We start from the raw sequence: 18,573 nt of genomic DNA, 5'->3' as shown, positions 1-18,573 counted from the left end.
AGTGTGCAGATATTTCGCTGTTGAATTACCGTACCGAGCATCAGTAGCAGGGAAACAGCTCGCTGGTGTGTCTGTAAGGCTGTGTTGTTGCATTCACACCTTAGGTCAGACGCTTCTAAATTCAGAGCTCCAAACGTTACACAACTCAAAGCGTCAAACATAAACAGACCTGGTCTTTGGAAGACAGGCGGTGTGTGAAATGAGCAGATCTTCATTAGAGGCTAAATATCAGAAATTGTGATTAAAACATGGAGTTAAGCGTTTGGAGATAGGCTTGGTTTGCTGATTTAGGATGTTTCCTTTGTTTGTAGTCTAAGATAGATTGCGGGATCCTTAAAATTTGTGATAATGAACACGTGGGATATTCTACTGATGGAAACGTTCACCTCTCAAGATTTTTTGCTTCCAGAATCCAGTTTTCAGTGCTGGATAAGATCACCCACTTTCATAAAGACCAACAAAAACATCTGAAAGACTTTTAAAAATGCTGTCTTGTAGCTGTTTATTCAGCAAGCACTGCTAAATCGCTGCTATTTAGCAAGCACATTGTTAAACGTGTTACACCATTTTTTATCTCATGATTCCCTTTTATTTAAGGAAGTGGATCACTCATTGAATCTATGCATTAGCAGTGTTCTCTAGTTTGTTTCTGTTTACACACTCATCAGTGTGTTGGTCTTAACGTATCATGAGTTGATTATTCATGTTCAGGTGAAACCATGCTCCTATGCAAAGTTACCTTTGCTGCAACAGATGAGCTCGGCTTTTCCAGGAGATCCCAGAGCTTTTTCCTTTTCTCTGCACAGCACGTGTTGTCAAACTCCTCACCCTCTCGGTCCTTCAGGTTGTCCGCTTCTCTTTTCAGCTCCTCGTTCATCTGCTCCTTTTTCTGGTGGTACCTTGCCTGGCAACAGGACTCCAGATAGATCTCGTCGATGCCCCAGAAGTCGAGCTCCTGGCTGAATGACAAAGCACACATTTCCTCCATCATGTGCAGCTTGCCCGTGCGGTAGAAATTCAGAATGGATGTGAACGCTCCTGGATGTCGGTCAAAGAAATACTCGTTCTCCTCTAGGTTGTAGTCGTCACAGACCTCCATCAGAGACTCGTGGGAGTTGCAGTCTCTCAGCTTTCCCAGGCGTGTTCGTGGGAGCCGGTCTAACGTTCGCCACAGGACCTCGTGAGGGAGCCCCCCAACATTCAGCCGGACTCGGCGGTAACATGACTTGCTGCGGATGATGTCCACTGGCTCGGGTGGCAGGGACGATGTTGACCGGGAGCCAGCTTTGTTTAGCTCCAAGGACTTTTCCATGATGACGTTAAAGTGAGGAAACATCCAAACATCTATGGATTAAAGCAGATCTTCCTTTCTTTCATTACGGCATCTAAAAGGAAACAAAAAAAAAAAACCATCAAAACTATAGTTATTCCCAAATTGGCTCAAAATGTTTTATGATTCTGAAGTGATGATGAAAACGTTTGACTTTAAAAGCTGATGTTTCCTATTTTTACCAACTTCATTTGGTTTTCAGTCACCTAAACCAGGTGTGTCCTAAAGTGCAGCAGCACTTTGGCCTTTGGATTTATTTTGTGTGGTCCTTAATAATAATTATTTCCCCATTAATTATTGATATATGCTGATTTATGGTCCAATTATATCTTTTAGTCAGTTTAGATCTTTGGTGTATGAATATATAACGCCCATTTGCAACTGTTTCTGACTTTCCTCATGGTTGAATAGTTATGCAGCAGTATTTCTCAACATACCGCCACATACCTCAGCGCTATCTACTGTTTGTCATCAGTGTTTTGATTTGATGTGTCGTGTGTATCTTTATGTTTACAAGTGACTTTGTGAGCATCTAAGGATTGTATCTCCATACAAATGTGTAAAATGTCATTTGACTTTGTTTATTTGGTTATTTTATGCAGTTGTGATTTTGTTTTGCCCTTGCTTTCTTACGTTTGTTTGGATATTGTTGCTAATGTTATCTTGGTTCTTTTTCTATTCTCATTGTTAATTTTTATGGAGGACCTTCTTGAAAACGAGATGGTTCATCTCAAGTGGTTTTCATCCTCTGAAAATGTAAGTGAGTGAATAAAATAAATTAATATAGATTGAGACTTTCTTACATTTGTATGTACATATTTTTATTTATTTGTCTATAATGAGACTTGTTATGAGGAGTTTAGCACAACAAATATTAAAGGTTGAAGATGAAACAATTTAATAAAAAAATAAATTTAAAAAATAACACCTCCACATGGTGTTTAGAGGTGTGCAGAATAAAAGTTACCTTTATTTTAAAGTAGTACCTTTAAAAGCTATATTTATTTAAAAAGTGTTCAAATTTATTTTGACGGCACAACACTGGGTTTATGTTTACTTCTACCAGTCAATAGAGAGTACTGTTGCAGGTTGCCAAACACTGTGGAAAATGGCGGACTTGATAAGTCAAGCTTCTGAGCCCAAAACATGCCGTTCTCCTTCTCAGAAGTGGAGTGACCATAAAAGATCTAAAACCAGAGTGAGTTTAGGTGAAGCCTATAACAGATGGACCCAAATAAATTATTTCACGTATCGGCAGCGAACCTGGTATCCTGACGGCTGGAAACCTTGTTCCATTGTTGCATCTACAACCTCCACACACTAGATGTCGCTTTGGCATTCGTGCTCCATATTCCACCTTTAACCTGACAACTTTGGTTAACTTATCTTGAAAGGTTTTTACAGCCCTGACCTGCTGAATTATCCAGTAGCTAATATGTTCACAAAGTGACTTCTTCTTTCATTACTTCCAGTTGGTTTCATCTTCCAATTCCTAATACAGATTAGTGAATTGAACAAATATGCAAGATACAAAAGATCAGATATAGCATCCATGGTTAAAACAAGCATACCTAATATATGTGGAGCTATTCTATTGCTTCAAATGTTGTTCCTTTTATGTAAATAAATCTGAAAAAATAACTGTTTGTGTTTATTCCTAATCAACAGCTAAGCTTTGGTGAACAGATGGGGATTTACTGAGGTGACTCACCTCGTGTTATCAACCCAAGAAAACACAGTCCTGGCTTATTCCTGTTTCATTCCAACAATCATAGGAATAAGGAACATAAGTCAACATAAGACTTTACAGACTAGCGACCACCAGAAAATAACAAAGTGGTCTGATGGAGTTGATATAAGAGGGAGGAATGTTGCTGTTTTTAAGTTTAAAACTGCACTTTTCATGACTTTTCTTTGCATCACATGGTTCTTGTGATGACTCATGCCCCTAAATCAGCCCAGTAAAAATGTACTGAGATGTTTTAGACACAAATAGCATGTTTTAAGTGAAATGCAATAATGTAACAGTTACCAAAAAGTACTTGGATCTGGAGACCGGTCCTAGTCTGATGGATTTGATATGGAGGAAGCAGATCTGTGCTGGGTTTGGATGTTGCAGAGGTTTGTTTTGTTCCACTGACGCCCTTGCAGTTCTGTGGGTGGGACGCGGGGTGTGCGCTGTCCAGCCCGCTGGTGCTGAAACACCAAGAAGCGCTCTTTCCTCCACAGAGGGAATTTGACAAGGAAACATCCTTTCATGACTAGATTCCAGTCTTTCCCTGAACATTTTAATGGCTGGAGACGTGGCACCCGCTGCCCACATCGTTTCAGAGCGTCTGCTCACCAGGCCTGCTGATGCGCATCTAAAGTTTCTGACACTTCCCAAACACAAATCAGCCTCACGGCTGGTTCAAGATGCACAACAGTATCCGTCCAAAACAGAGTATACCACCAGACATGAACCAAGGATGGCTACATCATTGTACATGCTGTTACAGGCGTGCAGAACACGCGAAACAGAAATAATGTGAAGCGTATCCTCTACCCCCTTTTAAATCTAAGTCAGAGCTTTAATAAAAAGGCTGAATGTTAAGCAAACATCCCTCCCTCGTGTGCAAATAGTGCTGCTCTGCGTAAAAAGGACTTAAATAAGCTGGAGAATCACCTAAAAGTACAAGAATCCCTCAAATGCTGAGCATTAAACGCATTTTTTCAGTGGATGCTCCATGTCGGTGCTGCTCAGATACCGAAACAGCTATTAAAGTCCAGAGATGCAAATGAGCATAAATATATCAGCTGTGGTGGGCTGTTGTCAGCACGTACCGCTCCGTGAACAATCAATCCGCAGCCATGGAGAACAGAAGCGTTTAATAACGGGAGGCGTCGTTGATGCTGCCAGGGTTTAACCCATCTTCCCTTCCTCTGCCACCGACATTGCAGGGAGATCTTTAGATCGATCTAACGCCCATCCGCCGGCTTTCCGATCCGCATGTCGCAGCTTCCTTCCCGTTTCTACCGGAGATCAACAAGTATTGCACCGATTCAGAGTACCTGCGGTTCCCGTCAGCTGTGTGAGGAGGCGCAGCAGCAGCTCTGTGAAGGTGGATCCATGGCAGCTCCCAGCTCCCGTCCACATCTGGTTAACTCCTTCTGCTCCGCGTTCCCAGTCTCAGGGAGCACACCGCTGCTGCTGCTGTGAGGCAGGTGGAAGGAGAAATACAATTTATATTTGTGGGAATATGGCCTGGTTGCTTTATTTTTAGTTTCAACCAAACACAAAACACATTTCCTCCCTTTTGCCTGCAGGCAGGAAGCCAACTTTTAGCTCATTTTAAAGAGATGCCTCACTGATGACAGCATGGTGCTTTACTGAAACGTTCAGCCATATCTGTGTGAAAATGCCATCTCCTTTTTGCATTGTGATTCTTAAGGATTTCTAATAAAACCCAAACTGGTCTAAATGCAGTTCTTGTTCTGGGGTGGGGAGCCCTGGTCCATTGAGGGCTGCCACCCAGCATATTTGAGTTTCAACCCTGCATCATCACATCTGATTTCAATCAGCAGGTGATTAACAGGCTTCTGCAGAGCTTGATGAGCTGTAGAACAGGTGAATCAACTACTGAATCAGACGTGTTGGAGCAAAGACATGCAGGATACTGACCCTCGAGGACCAGGGTTGCCCATGCCTGTTCTACTTGCTTTGCACTAACTCATATTTCATCCGCACAGGAAAGTCTTTATTAAAGGTGTGGAACACTGAAAAACAATTTTTAATGATTATTTTTTATCATGATCAGTGACTCTAAGTTTTTCATGCAGGCTGAACATAGTCTCCTACACCTATCTGCCGCCTTAGCTTCTGATAGAAAATAGACAGTGAAACTCCAGGATTTGAAAATCCTGACAGATCTACGTCACACTGTCACTGAACACTCATGGACTCACCGATCTTGACTCAAGACGGGGACGGCTGTTGATTTAGCATCCAGCAAACAGCAGACAAGTTTGAACTACTAGAAGCTAACCGTTAGCATTAGCAACTCCACCACACAGCAGAACTCTTTCACACTTGTTATTTGTAGAGATAAAATATCCAAGTTGCAAGTAATTGGTAGAGGCAAGATGTCCAAGTATTAGGATATAAGACTCCACATTCTGCCATCAGAAGCGCAGCTCAGATGTGGCTTACTTTTACTTCCTGAAGCTGCCCCCCCCCCCCCAAACACACACACACACACTTTCAAGGCATTAATTTCTAATAGAGACCACTGCACGTGTTGATTAATGATCCTAATTTCACAAATATTTCTGCAAATTATGACCTAATTTATTCCCTCAATATTCCCTAATTTATTTTTACGTAGCACTGACAGTCTGGACATTTTTATAAAACAGCTAAAGACCCTTTTTTTAAAGCTGCTTTTAACCAAATTCTTTCATTTTCTTATTTTTAACTCAAATTTGTAAACTTTCATTTGTTTAGGAAATTTTATAATTTTATGACATTATTTTTTCTGATATTAATGTAATTCTGTTTTGACATCATTATGATTTTATGGCTTTGTTTTATTTTGTTTTGGTCTATGTGAAGCACTTTGTAATTCTATGTCTGTGATAAGTGCTAAAAAATACAATTTACTACTTACTAATTTACATAAAGCTCTACCAAATGATGGAATGAAGTAAACACACTTTGTTACTGCATGAAATTACAATTTCTCTGTATTTGTAATTATGTTTGTTGGAATCAAGTTAAAAACAAACAATGTAATGGTTCCATATCATGAAAAAGCCACCATTGGGGGCTTTTTACCATGTTGTATTGTCATTTTTTCATAAGCAATACCCCCAAACCAGGCTTTCTTTTTGTATTTCCTGTTACAGCTGCAATTTAGTCGATGTAAAGAATTTTACTGCAAACAGAAGAATGTAGCCCCCTTGTGTCATCTGGCATTTCTTCTTTTTGCTCCCTGAATTTGGTCTGGTCTCCATTCTGAAACCTGGATATTCTGTGGACATACTAACAGATTACTTCTGCATTGGGGACAAAACACCATCATAAAAACCATGCATCCTGTCCACAAAGATGCACACAATGGCCAGCACAGGATAAGTGTGTTAGGCGACTATTGTTTTCTAACAGACTTGATAGTCCAGTACTTACAGCACCAAGGCAGGCACTTAAACCACTGGACTACAAAGGACAATACAACAGCATGCTTGCTTAAGATGCTGTTTTTTCACATTTTGTCAGAGCGAACGTGGGCAGACCAAAATAACCCCTTTTTAAGATAAATGACATCTCAATAGTGCCAACTGTAATATTTAGTTATATATTGTGGATACTTAAAATAGCATGATCTGGAACCTTTAAACTTTAAATTTCTTTGTCTTAAAATTTAAGCAGAGAAAATGACCCCAGAAAACTGGACACATAGTATGATAGATACTGTGTAACAATTTGGGCAGTAAGAAAAGTCCCTAGTTCGTAAGAAATTATTTTTTATAACATTTGAATGAATGCATCATGTTTTTGTCGAAAAACGTATTAATGGAGTTCAAAAACATCTAATAAGAATATAGAAGTTGCTGCGAGAATCTTTGAAGGGTAACAATTTACAATAAATGTCCCTTTATTATTGTCCCTTAGTACATTATTAACCATCAATAAACTATTAAATAACTTATTAACAGCTACTTAACCATATAAAGCATTACTAAGCAGCACCCCCAATAATGCAGTGAGTAATGGGTAAAGGGAGACCAGGCAGTTTTGGCTTGCTTTTAGCACACACTAGTGTCCGTTTAGTAGAACCAAAAGCAAAACCTACCTCCTCGCTGTGCATTCATCTTTGTAACAGCCTTAATCTAACATCTGAAATGTCTCTCCAGTCTTCATTAGTGTCTACAGGAGTGGTTCTTCACTAAAGTAAACAAATCAGCTGTGTTTATGATCTAAAACACGCAGGAAATGGGCTGGAAGCAGACTGCAGCACCCGGTAGGTCATCTAGATTTCTTTCCAAGTCCAACAGACCAGACCAGCACTCTGAACTTCTGAAGTTACTGTATTCTGGCCACAGAGGGTGGTGGGGCTCTGAGTGACATTTCATTAACTCTGTAAAGGGTCTTTTTAGCATATACTGGCTCAAGAAAATTATTTGAAAAAATGGAAATTTTGCAAAGAATCCCTTTAAGAAGGGACCCTTATTGTAAAGTGTTACCCTTTGAGACCCCTAGCCTATTGAATGTGGAATTTTAAAAACAAATTTTGGTGGTCTGTCACCGAACGTAGTAATAATAAATGACCCCATATGTTCCCACCCGTGACCTTTGGTCAGCAGATCATCTGCTGCTTGTTGTTCCAAAGGTTCGGTACAAATCACGGGGGGAGCGTGCCTTCTCTTATGCAGCCCCAAAACTCTGGAACTCTCTGCCCCTCCGTGTGTGTCTGGTTCCCTCTGTTAGCAGTTTCAAGTCGGCCCGGAAAACGCACTTCTTTAGCATTGCCTTCCCTCCGTGACACTTTTCATGACAATCTAGCAACGGATTTGAGTTTTTAATTCCAATTTTATGATTTAATTGCTCACTTTTGGCACCTCGCACCATCTGGTATTTTATTTCATTTTATATGTGCCATTTCAAATGTTTTTATCATTGGTCGCATTATTTTATTTTATAGTGCTGTTAACTGTTCTCCTATTTTATTGTTTTTAGTAGGAATTTTTATCTCTGACTATTTATGCTTTGTTCTTATGTATTTTGCATGTTCTTATTGTGTTTCTTCAAGCATTTGGCTTTTTATGTATAGCACTTTGGTTAGCTGCCATGCTATTTTGAAATGGTGCTTTATAAATAAATATGGTATGGTATGGTATGGTATGGTATGGTATGGTATGGTATGGTATGGTATGGTAATAATGCCGTGGAAGCAAAGAGAGGCTGACTTAGTTTTACATTTTTTATTATAAATATTATTTCTCACTAAACTTTAAATACAGTTCAAAAAGGAGATGGATTCAATATAAAACTGAATAAATAAGACATTTAGGGAACAGTTTACTAATGTAAAATCTCATGTCCTCTTCAGTCTGTATCTGACCAGCAGATCTCCTTCTGGATGCAGCATCCCAAAGCCGTAGCGACGGGAATTAACTGGTGGAAGTTCAGCTCCAGGGTTGCACAGCTCCAGATCAAGATGGGTCAGAAGCAGGAAAACAAAACTATAGATGGAAAAAAAATCACGACATCTGTCACAACTAGCCCAGCTGTTGAATATCTGCAGCAACATAATTCCTAAAGAATTCCTGATGACAACATAACAGCATCACTTTCTCGTGTTATTAAATGCATGGCGTGACCTTTAACCTTTGCATGACAGAGAAAGGTTCTGCCTCCTTCATTAGTATTAGCGATTCCAATGATTGCTGCTAATGTAGACACAGAACATGAAAGCGAGACCGATATGATAAAAGGAGGAAAATTAGACTCAGATGGATTTTGCTGGTTGAATCTGTTAATGGAGATGAAACCGCTGGAAACTCTTTGATCACAAATGCAACATTTTCGAGATCTCAGATGCATGCAAGAGCCATGAGACATTAAAAAAAACCTGTGGATTTGTACACTTACTGCCTAATGGCTGTAACAGCAAACTCTTTGCCAACACAGCTGTTCCTCCCTGCACCCCAAGGCATGATGTAGTACTTCAGCCTTTTCCTGTCCTTGCAGAATTCATCCTTCAACGTTTTGTTCTTGTTCAGAAAACGATCGTACTTGAACATCTGTTAAGGCAAGGGGAGAATATGGGTGATGATTATGATCGTGTGTTCCTGCTCTTTGGTTAAGAAAAGGTCTAATTACAATCAGCAGCCATCACAGATGAGCAACAACAAATGATGTTGCTCTGGTGCTGATGATAATCCCATTTTTACATTTATAAGTGTTAATCTTTATGCTGCGGTTACTCAGACTGATTTCATTCTGCCTCACTAACCTTATGTGCTATAATATTGCTTGAAGATATAATTATGTTCAGGCTTTTTAATTAGAGATGCACCAATTACAGTTTTCTAATTTATGCAAAGCTCCAATTTTGCTGCGATTCAGATTTCTCTATGAGGATCATTAATGATGACAGCATTCAAGTACATTTTTGAAAACGTTCTGGTTAATCTAAAAACGTAACCATATTCACCCTAACACTAGCTTAACGTACAGGGTTGCTTGAACTAAATAACAATAATATCTTTTTTATGTTATAAGACCGCCACAATGAACACAATGAATAGACAATTAAAGAAAACATAATTTCATTATTTTTTTATCTTAGTGGACAATAAAAGGGGAAAATTATCATATTGTGTCCTTTTAATTAATATTGTATGTATTAGTTATTTTATAATTTTATTTTTATTATTATTATTATTGTTATTATTATTATTATTGTTATTATCATTATTATTATTATTATTATTATTATTATTATTATATGCATTCTAATTAATCAGGGGCTTTGTAATTCATTAATCTTGATTAATTAGATTTTAATCATTCAAGACAATGTTCCCCCTTAGTAACTTTTTTAATCAAAAATAATGTTAGTGAAACACAGATGACATACCCACACTTTAATGAGTATTTCTCTCTAGCCACAAGGCCTATTTTATTATCTTATTACAAAGCTAACCATTGTGGGATTTGTAGAGATGGGTAAATATTAGTTAATGTTTTATTGATGAAGTGTAAATGGACAAAGACATTTTGCATCTTGAATTGAACACTAGGTGGCAGCAGATCACTGCTTTTATATATATATATATATATATATATATATATATATATATATATATATATATATATATATATATATATATATATATATACACACACACACACACACACACACACACACACACACATACATAGAGGTGTAGTGTAGAGTTCAGGGGGAGTTATGCTGAGAGTTACAAGGTGAATAATGTGTGTATGCTTGTCCCTCCTGCTGTAATAAAGTTCAGATGGATGAAGTTACTGCCTTTCTGCTTTCCACCAATTAGAACATATAAAAGTAAAAAGTAGATTTTTTTTCTTCCTTTCATTTCTTTATAAAGAGTGATTTGTCATGATTTATTTCATTGTAGTTTTAGTTGAGTTTGGAGCACATAAAGCTGCAGCTTGATGATGTTTAGGGCATACTTTTTTAAGCAAAACATTTTCAGCCCCCAATTGGGGGACGCCCAGACTCAAAGGGGTCATTTTTAATGCAACATTTTTCTTAAATTAAATAATCATAATTAACGCTTTAAATACCCACTCCTAGCTATTTTACACACTTTAAAACACAAAAGGTACTAAATCAGAGAACAAACCAACTGTTTCCTACAAACCTCAAATTAAACATGTAAAACAAATGAGCTGTGAAAAATTTACCTCAAACTCAAATTTAGCATGAGAAATGCTGGATTATTAAATTGCTGTCATTTAATGCCGTGATTCTCAACCCTTTCCTGTGTCCAAGCCCTCCCCAATCCCAACTTCTACCTGTTTGCACATGATTAAACATGAATAACTACAAACTTTATACAGACATACAAAGTTGGGCATGTTAAATTAAAATTGGGCATGTTTACAAATATAATCTTGGTAATCTCACAACATCAACACAGACAAAATTATGGGGACCCCCTGCAATTTTGTGGCAACCTCCTTGGAGAGTAACAGACCCCAGATCCACTGATAATGAACTGTTGCAGACATGTCTCCATAAAATGTCAATTAAAATGTGAATAAAATATTCACAGTTCAGTTAGGTGGCTTCTTCTACTTACTCTGACCGAACACCTTATACATACATAAAAAATCTCTGTCAGCCACTTTGCTCCTGAGCATTCATGAGAAAAAGGTTTGATTTTTGAAAACTGGCATCTATAATTACAACCGATGAACACGGTGTATCTCCACATCACCATGTTGGACCCATTAAGTGACATACAAAAACAATTTGGGTCTACACGTTGAATACCTGTGGATCCTGGTGAATCTCTGGGTCCATCTGAGGGCTGAGGAAGGGAAACAGACACACTCGGTCCCCTTTTCTGAGGTGGTACTCCTTCCCATCAGCCATAGGGAGGAGCTTATCCTGCATCACTTCTCTATTGATCATCACAGCAGCGGTGAGCCGTAGGGTCTCATTCAGAACGCTATCTGCACAATGGAAATGACAGTGAGGTGGATAATGTCAGCGCGCCGTCTGCATCAGTTAAATCAGGGATGCCTTTCGGCGTAATCTAAAAAGGTACAATGGTTTGTGCCAATAGGAAGAAATTAATTTAAACTGAATCAAAGGTCATGTGTAGATAAAGAGTTTAGTTTTATCTTGTTAACGTGATTAAACCATAGATGGATAACATAAAGGGTTGTTATATACCAAACACGGGTGTGCTGCATGGTCCCAGCTGGTTTAAGCGAGGCCGCTGCAGGGAAGTATCCTGAAGGGCGGAAAGGCCTCTGATCTCTGACTTAACAGCCTCCATGGCCTCAGGGTGAGTGAGCAGGAAACCAAGGAGCCAAAAGGCAGCAGGACCAGCGTTGCACTGAAAGTAGAATGAAAAATAACATCCACAAGGTTTAACAGAAGCTCTACAGAGTCATTCAGGATTAACGGACAGAGTGTGTGCACAAATACCAAAACGGTTGTTAAGGTTTTAGAATATTTCAAGTACAAAGCATCCTTCAGGTGTTAGTGTTATGATTTTGTCTGAATGTGAGGAGAAGGCAGTAAATGAGTCCACACTCTGCTGTGAGTCTCTCTGATGGGGGTACCCGAGCCTGTCAGACAGTAATTGCTGTGGGTTAAGGGAGCTGTTCCTATCACCTGCGCTGGTCTCAGGTCAGATCTCCACTGACAGCAGGGCAAATGCCCCAAACCAACCAAAGCTACACCACATTGCCTGTTTGCCCTCGTCAGGTCTTCAGATAACAAGATTCATAATGATACAAGTCTGTTACCTCAACAGTTGCAAGATTAATAAAAGAAGAGACTGGCCACTTCTGGAAGTATAATTACTGTTAGATGAGGGGATTGTTAGGCATCATTGATACAAATGAGGCAGATCTTCTGAGAGGTTTAGCTTCTAAATGCTAAGCTAACTAAATAAGGACAGATATAGTATACCCTGTAATAACAATAGAGACTCGTGTGTGGGGTGAGAGTTTTCCCACCACCACAGTTTGAATCACACTTTGTCCAGAGATGTAAATAACTAATACATGATTTTTTTGTGTTTCTACCATTTCTTTCAGTCGATAAAATTGATTGTTTGCAAACGGAAAAGCACATTGCAACCTGCTTGTGCAGAAGTCATGATAATGTAGGTGGATTTAGTCAAATCTTTGCATTAAACTTTACTCAGAAACACAGCAGTCTGCCTGCAACATGATGGAGAAACCAGCCACAGTCCCTCTGGCACCTTCCACTGGTCTCTAAATCTAATCCTCTGTTCTCTGCAGTGCTGCTCCAGTTTTGATGCAACACTGAGGATCTGAACTCATTCATGGCAGCGATCAGGAAAATGAACAAACATAATCGGGGCCTGGCGACAGTCTCTCAGGATGAGCAGACTGACTAATCTCTGTTGCAGTGAGGACAGTTTAGCACAGGGCTCAGGTACAATAGATAAAATGTTGCTTTTATTAAAAACACAAAGCCTATTGACAGCTCGCTTTCTCCCCCACCTGGCAGCTGCATGTAATGACACCATGTTGCTCTGAACTTGCCTGGACAGTGACCACTATTCTGGTTTTACACCTTTATCAGCTTCTTCCTACAGTATAGGTTTGTGAAAAGAAATAAACTATATGCGCACATGGGTTTGCTTTAGGACTTATAAATGAGTGTAAAATCCATTAAAAGTCATATTTAGTAGGGATTTAGGTGTGAGGAGTTGGCTAAACTCATATTAGAAACTATATGAAAATAGAAAACACCTCCAGCTGACTAATACAGTTGTTCCATACGATGTTTACTCAAGTGATAACTAAAACTTGAGTGAGATCAAGTGAAACTGATTCACACGAATAAAACATGACAGGAAAATCCAGTTTGAGGTACAAGTTGAGGCACGAAGCCTTTTTGTCAGGATCCATCAGTGTTAGAAAGCTTCCTGCAACAGACCAGGATTCAAATATCCAATGACGAGTCGGCGTTACATCCTGGATGTGTGTTAGCATGTTTCTGATTAGTGCAAATGCAGACAGAAAAGAAAAGACCTCCAAACCTGTGTGGTCCACAGCTGCAACAGTTGAGCTTTTGTCTGCATGTCTGTGTCTATTCCCTGCTCCTGCAGGAAGTGGTGGTAGCTCTGCTGCGAGGAATTAGATGGTGACCCTCCAGTCAGATATGGTGGGGATAGCAGCTTCCACAGGCGCTCCTGGGACAATTTGACTATTTCTGTTTCTCCTGTAAACACAATGTCATATCAATGGGTTTGCTTTAAAGAAAATATACACATATCTATCTATCTATCTATCTATCTATCTATCTATCTATCTATCTATCTATCTATCTATCTATCTATCTATCTATCTATCTATATGTATATATATATATATATATATATATATATATATATAATTTGTGCAAACAATAATGAGACACCAAAAACATGACTGTTTATTTATCTTTTATTAAACTGCCAAACTAAATCTGGATGTGCTTGTTTGACTACATACTAGACGTCTAAAGCACCGTACCTCGATTCAGTGACTTGCGAGCCAGTTTGTAGAGGAGATCATCAAACTTGCGGAACTCCTTGTAGACAGCTGCCACATTCTCATCCCTCTCAAATAGTGTCAGATACCCAGCCCTGTGAGCAACAGCAAGGTGAATACAACCACTTCCTGTTTGACAGCTTGCACCATATAAACAATGGCATTGTGTTTAATCCAACACTGCTGGCCCTTACCTGAAAAGAAGACTGTAACAGAGCCCAAAAAGTCCGTCTACTTTCCATTCTGAGGAGCAGCAGGATTCAGGGTTGTTCAGGATGAGATTGTGAAGGTGGATGTTCATGGAGCTGTTCAGCTTCTGGAGATTAAGGCCTTGAAAGTGACTAAAGAATTCAAATCGGGATTTCATTTCACAGTTCATTAATGCTTTATTTAAAAATAAAAATAAAAAAAGACTAAAAGAAATTACTTTTCCATCCATTTCCTCTCTGGTGCAGAGTTGGAGCTTGGAAGCTGCAGACTGAAGACTCTGTTTACCATCTGGGCTCTGATACGGCTGAAGTCAAAGCTGGTGGTTTCATTCAGCACTTTGTCGAAAGAGTTTGGGTCCAACACCACTGTCACATAATGACCAGCAACACAAACCTAACAGAAAAAGGTGGTAGTTGTTGTTATAACGACTGGTTGATCACACATGTTCCTGAATGAAAAAGCTGATATTATTAAACATGATTCTACTGGATTGTGACCTCTAAAAGCACTAGTCTGAAACATTATACTAACTTACTGTGAAGATGTCCCCATGTTTCTCTTTCATGCGTGCCAAAAACTTTGCGGCATCATTTCTGAACTCCAGAGCATGTCCCAGCCACGGGATGAGCCCTTTGTCAAGAGGAGGTTCATTTTTCTGTCTGCCAGTCACAAGGAAATCCACTCAACCCACCGTTTGCATATCTACAATTCATACGTTCATAAACCTCACCCAACAGGTTTAAAGTTTACAAAATGACATGCAAAGAAACTCCTAACTTTTTTCTCATTTAGCTAAACCACCATCTGACATCTGGACTACATAGAAAAACTATTCATTTATGAGTAAAAAGACAATGTTAGACCGAGAAGTGATCAGATTCAGTATAAGTGACATCAACTTGTGTTTTAAATAGCATACTACAGATAACACAATCTTATTATCATCCAGTTAATTTTAAAAAATTTATCCAAAAGCTTGCCTAAATTAAAGTTATAAATTCTGCTTTGTGCAGTAGAATGACAAAAGCTTTACAAAATCCAACATAAGCATCACCTTTTACGAGTAGAGTAATGAAGGACTAGTATCAGCAGTCCATTAAGAAGCAAAAATATCGTCCACAGCATGTTTCTTTGTGGTCCGATGGTAGGTAATTGCTCCACAGCTGCCAGCAAAGTACTTCTAGTTTTGAGCCTCAGCTTAGCTGTAAATGCAGCTTCTCAGAGGGGGCGTGGAAAGGTGTGGCTGCTGGTGACACAACGTCTTACACAACACCCAGGAGTGGAATGTGTCAGACACCAGAACCACCACTTCCACTTGTATTCTGACAAGAAGTGACAAAAAAAACTACAGCTCAGATCACAAAACTTGGTCACACATTTTACAATATTGTCAAACTGTCCCACACAAATGTTCCTTTTTCTTTTCTTCAACTGCACAGAGGTTACATTGCTGCATATTTTTAGTGCTGAAATCATCCATCAAGACAACTCATGGTCATTTGGTAAGGAATTACATCAGGATGTTTTGCAATAAGCCATAGTTGTACATTCTATAGAATTTGTTGATGTGAAATCTCCATGAAACATTGTGAAACATATTATATTTCTGTGATAAAGAGGGGCTGAAGAGATTTAAGTGACATATGAGCTTCCAGGATGCCACAGAGCTGAGCTCAGTTCCAGTTAATTTTACAGATGTGAAACTATGACTCAGTCACAGGATTTGTTTGTGTGTGTGTGTGTGTGTGTGTGTGTGTGTGTGTCTGTGCGCGCGCACATGCTTAAAATGTATCAATACTCTCACTCCACCCAGTCAAATATTCAAAACGAAACCTTACAAATAAATGCATGTGCCATGCATTCTTGGTGAGTTCAGGATAACTAAAAGTTTCGTTTGCTTAAATAAAATGAACCAGCAGAGGGCAGTTGTGTACTAACAGTCAGCTCACCAGTTCAGCAGCTGGGTTGGGTGACATGATTTAAAGTGACAGTGTGTTTCCCCTGGTGAAAGGAGGCAGTATACCTAAATCATTATAAGTAAGCAGTATTTTTGTGTTGGAGTAAGACCTTACCAACGGCTGGCCATTAGGGTCAAAAATCCCTGGAAGTGCAACCTCCATCAAAATGACAAGCACATCAGATTCACTTTCATCACTGGCAATGAGTGAAGAGATAAACATGTAAAACAGCAAAGTTTATGAATGGCAAAATATATATAACAATTTGTTACAAGTCAGTAAATGCAGTTTGTCCTCACGGCCTCTCGTATAAGGAAACAAGGCATCTTATATGGCGTCGCCCAGAGACTTGGACCCGCTCCTGTGTATTTTAGACCAGGTTTTTATGGTTATATGTTGCAAAGCCACATATTTTTTCAACAACTGGATGTCATTCGATTAATTTTCAACAGCATTTTGATGGATATTTCCAGAGATTACCAATGGAAACTACACACTTTCTCTTTAAAATTAAAATGGTTTTAAACTCTGAAACGACACTCAAAAATGGCTTTGCTAGCAGAGGAGATTCAGTTAGATATGAAATGTAATTTTTAATGAAGTGATGAATTTTAAAGACATTTAATGATAATTAAAAACTCCAAAACCTGTTAAGTTGTTTTGCTAAATGTTAACTATTACTGTGCCACTGATTTATGAGAAAAATTAGCTAAATGTACAGCAAAAAATCTAATGTTAGGGAAAGATTAACCTGCTGTGTGCTCCCTCAAAACAGAACAGAGGGCAACAACAAATAAACTTACATCTGGTGAATATTCTTTGTTTTTGATACACAGGACATGTGCAGTAAAAAATCATAAAATTCAGAAAAGTTATTTAGCAACGATGCTTTCTAACAACCTACAAATACACCTTTATTTAAAATGCAATTTTAATGGGAGGACAGTGCTAAATTTATTTTAAACAAGTAATAAAAGCTTAATCTACAAGCAAAAAGCTTCACAGGCACACAGTGAAATCATTTAAAAATACTTAGTAAAATCCAACTGTCACAATTTGCAAAACATTGTACATAATTTTACTAAAAAAATGCTCTTTGTTTTTGTTATGTTAAAGACTGGAATGTAGAATGATTGTGGTTAAATGGAAAAGTGTTAAATCATGTGTTTCAGCGTGAACATAACTCCAATCAGATCATTCAAACATAACATTTGTTACTCAAATAGCTCACTGCTTTGACTCATTTGAGACTAAAACATGTGACTGCTTTTTTAAAACATCATAAAATTAAAATAAAAAAAATCCAACAATCAAGGAGCAAAAATTAAGATTTTATTGTTGAAACTTTATCACAGCAGGTAAATTAATAACGTCCACCAAATGTGTTTTAAATGTACATGTGCTAAAGCTAGCTATCCATTTTATTTATTTTTTATTTTTTGTAAGTGTTAAATCCAGTTCTGTCAACTCAATTACACTGGACTTACAAAAACATTAGAGTGAATCAGGCCAAGAATAGGTGAGCAACCTCTTCTTAGGAAATTGGATTGTTGGAGATGGTGTTTCTTCTGATTTCTCCTGGGCTCTCTCCATGTTCATCAACGACTGACTGCTACCACCAGATCTCGTCAAGGTTTGTTGTTTCTCATTGACTGAATCACTGAATCACCCCCTACCCTATCTCCATTAGAGCTCTAATAAAGTAAAAAGGTACATAAGTGGTAACAAAACCAACAAGAATTGTAGGAGCGGTGAAAACAGTTTCATGTATAGATTTACTTTTTACTAATGCAAAATCACTGTGCTCTAAGGCAATGTCAGTAGGGGTGGGCTGTAGTGATCATAATTTAATTATGATTAATAGAAGAACTAAAGTCCCTAAATCTGGACAGAAAATTATTATTAAACGGGGTTTTAGGGATTTTAATGAATGTAGCTTTTGTGATGATGTCAGAAATGTTGATTGGGTACAGGTACTAGGGAGCAAAGATACGGATGAAGCATTAGAGAGTTTTACAAAATTGATGATGCAAATCATAGATATACATGCACCGTTAAGAAAAATGACAGAAAGGAATGTGGTATCACTGTGGTTGGATGGTGAATTAAACGAGTATATAAGGAAAAGGGATGTTATTAAGGCAGAAACAATCACATTGGTGAATGATGTAGTATGGGAAAGGTACAAGAGGTTAAGCAATTATGTTACAAAACTGAATAGAATGAAAAAGAAGGTGTATTACAAGAACAAGTTTGTGAATGTGAAAGAAGATAGAAAGAAACTATGGAATACGTTAAATGAGGTC

General features: G+C 38.4%; 2 protein-coding genes across 3 annotated transcripts in view; both read right to left on the bottom strand.

Moving 5' to 3' along the window:
* kcnb1 (potassium voltage-gated channel, Shab-related subfamily, member 1) overlaps positions 1–4,770 on the bottom strand; it is a 43,388-nt gene extending 38,618 nt beyond the window's left edge. Inside the window, exons 1-2 of one of the 2 annotated variants that reach the window (XM_015958897.3) lie at positions 4,154–4,770; positions 740–1,385 (exon numbers count right to left, since the gene is read on the bottom strand). In XM_015958897.3, coding sequence (XP_015814383.3) covers positions 740–1,336 — 597 coding nt within the window. In that variant the 5' untranslated portion in view covers positions 1,337–1,385; positions 4,154–4,770. The remainder of the gene's footprint in view (positions 1–739; positions 1,386–4,153) is intronic. The other variant, XM_054730631.2, reaches the window with a different exon arrangement.
* A 3,297-nt stretch (positions 4,771–8,067) lies between these two features.
* Positions 8,068–15,494, bottom strand: ptgis (prostaglandin I2 (prostacyclin) synthase). The gene is made up of 10 exons (XM_015958898.3): positions 15,364–15,494; positions 14,845–14,968; positions 14,527–14,702; positions 14,294–14,440; positions 14,082–14,194; positions 13,607–13,788; positions 11,758–11,923; positions 11,353–11,534; positions 8,961–9,112; positions 8,068–8,551 (listed from the first exon to the last, which is right to left on the bottom strand). The coding sequence occupies exons 1-10, from the start codon at positions 15,432–15,434 to the stop codon at positions 8,404–8,406; spliced, it is 1,461 nt and encodes a 486-aa protein (XP_015814384.1). The 5' UTR covers positions 15,435–15,494; the 3' UTR covers positions 8,068–8,403.
* Positions 15,495–18,573: the final 3,079 nt, after the last annotated feature.

This window comes from Nothobranchius furzeri, chromosome 3, assembly GCF_043380555.1.
Source record: "Nothobranchius furzeri strain GRZ-AD chromosome 3, NfurGRZ-RIMD1, whole genome shotgun sequence".
NCBI lineage: Eukaryota > Metazoa > Chordata > Actinopteri > Cyprinodontiformes > Nothobranchiidae > Nothobranchius > Nothobranchius furzeri.
The sequence above is the reverse complement of the archived record's forward strand: the minus strand, read 5'-3'. Positions and strand labels throughout refer to the sequence as shown.

Coding starts and splice junctions, on each gene's coding strand:
- ptgis (XM_015958898.3), bottom strand. CDS start 15,434: ATGCTGTGGACGATATTTTTGCTTCTTAATGGACTGCTGATACTAGTC. Junction 14,969..15,363: donor CATTACTCTACTCGTAAAAG/GTGATGCTTATG, acceptor TGTGACTGGCAG/ACAGAAAAATGAACCTCCTC. Junction 11,924..13,606: donor TGCAGCTGTGGACCACACAG/GTTTGGAGGTCT, acceptor TTCTACTTTCAG/TGCAACGCTGGTCCTGCTGC.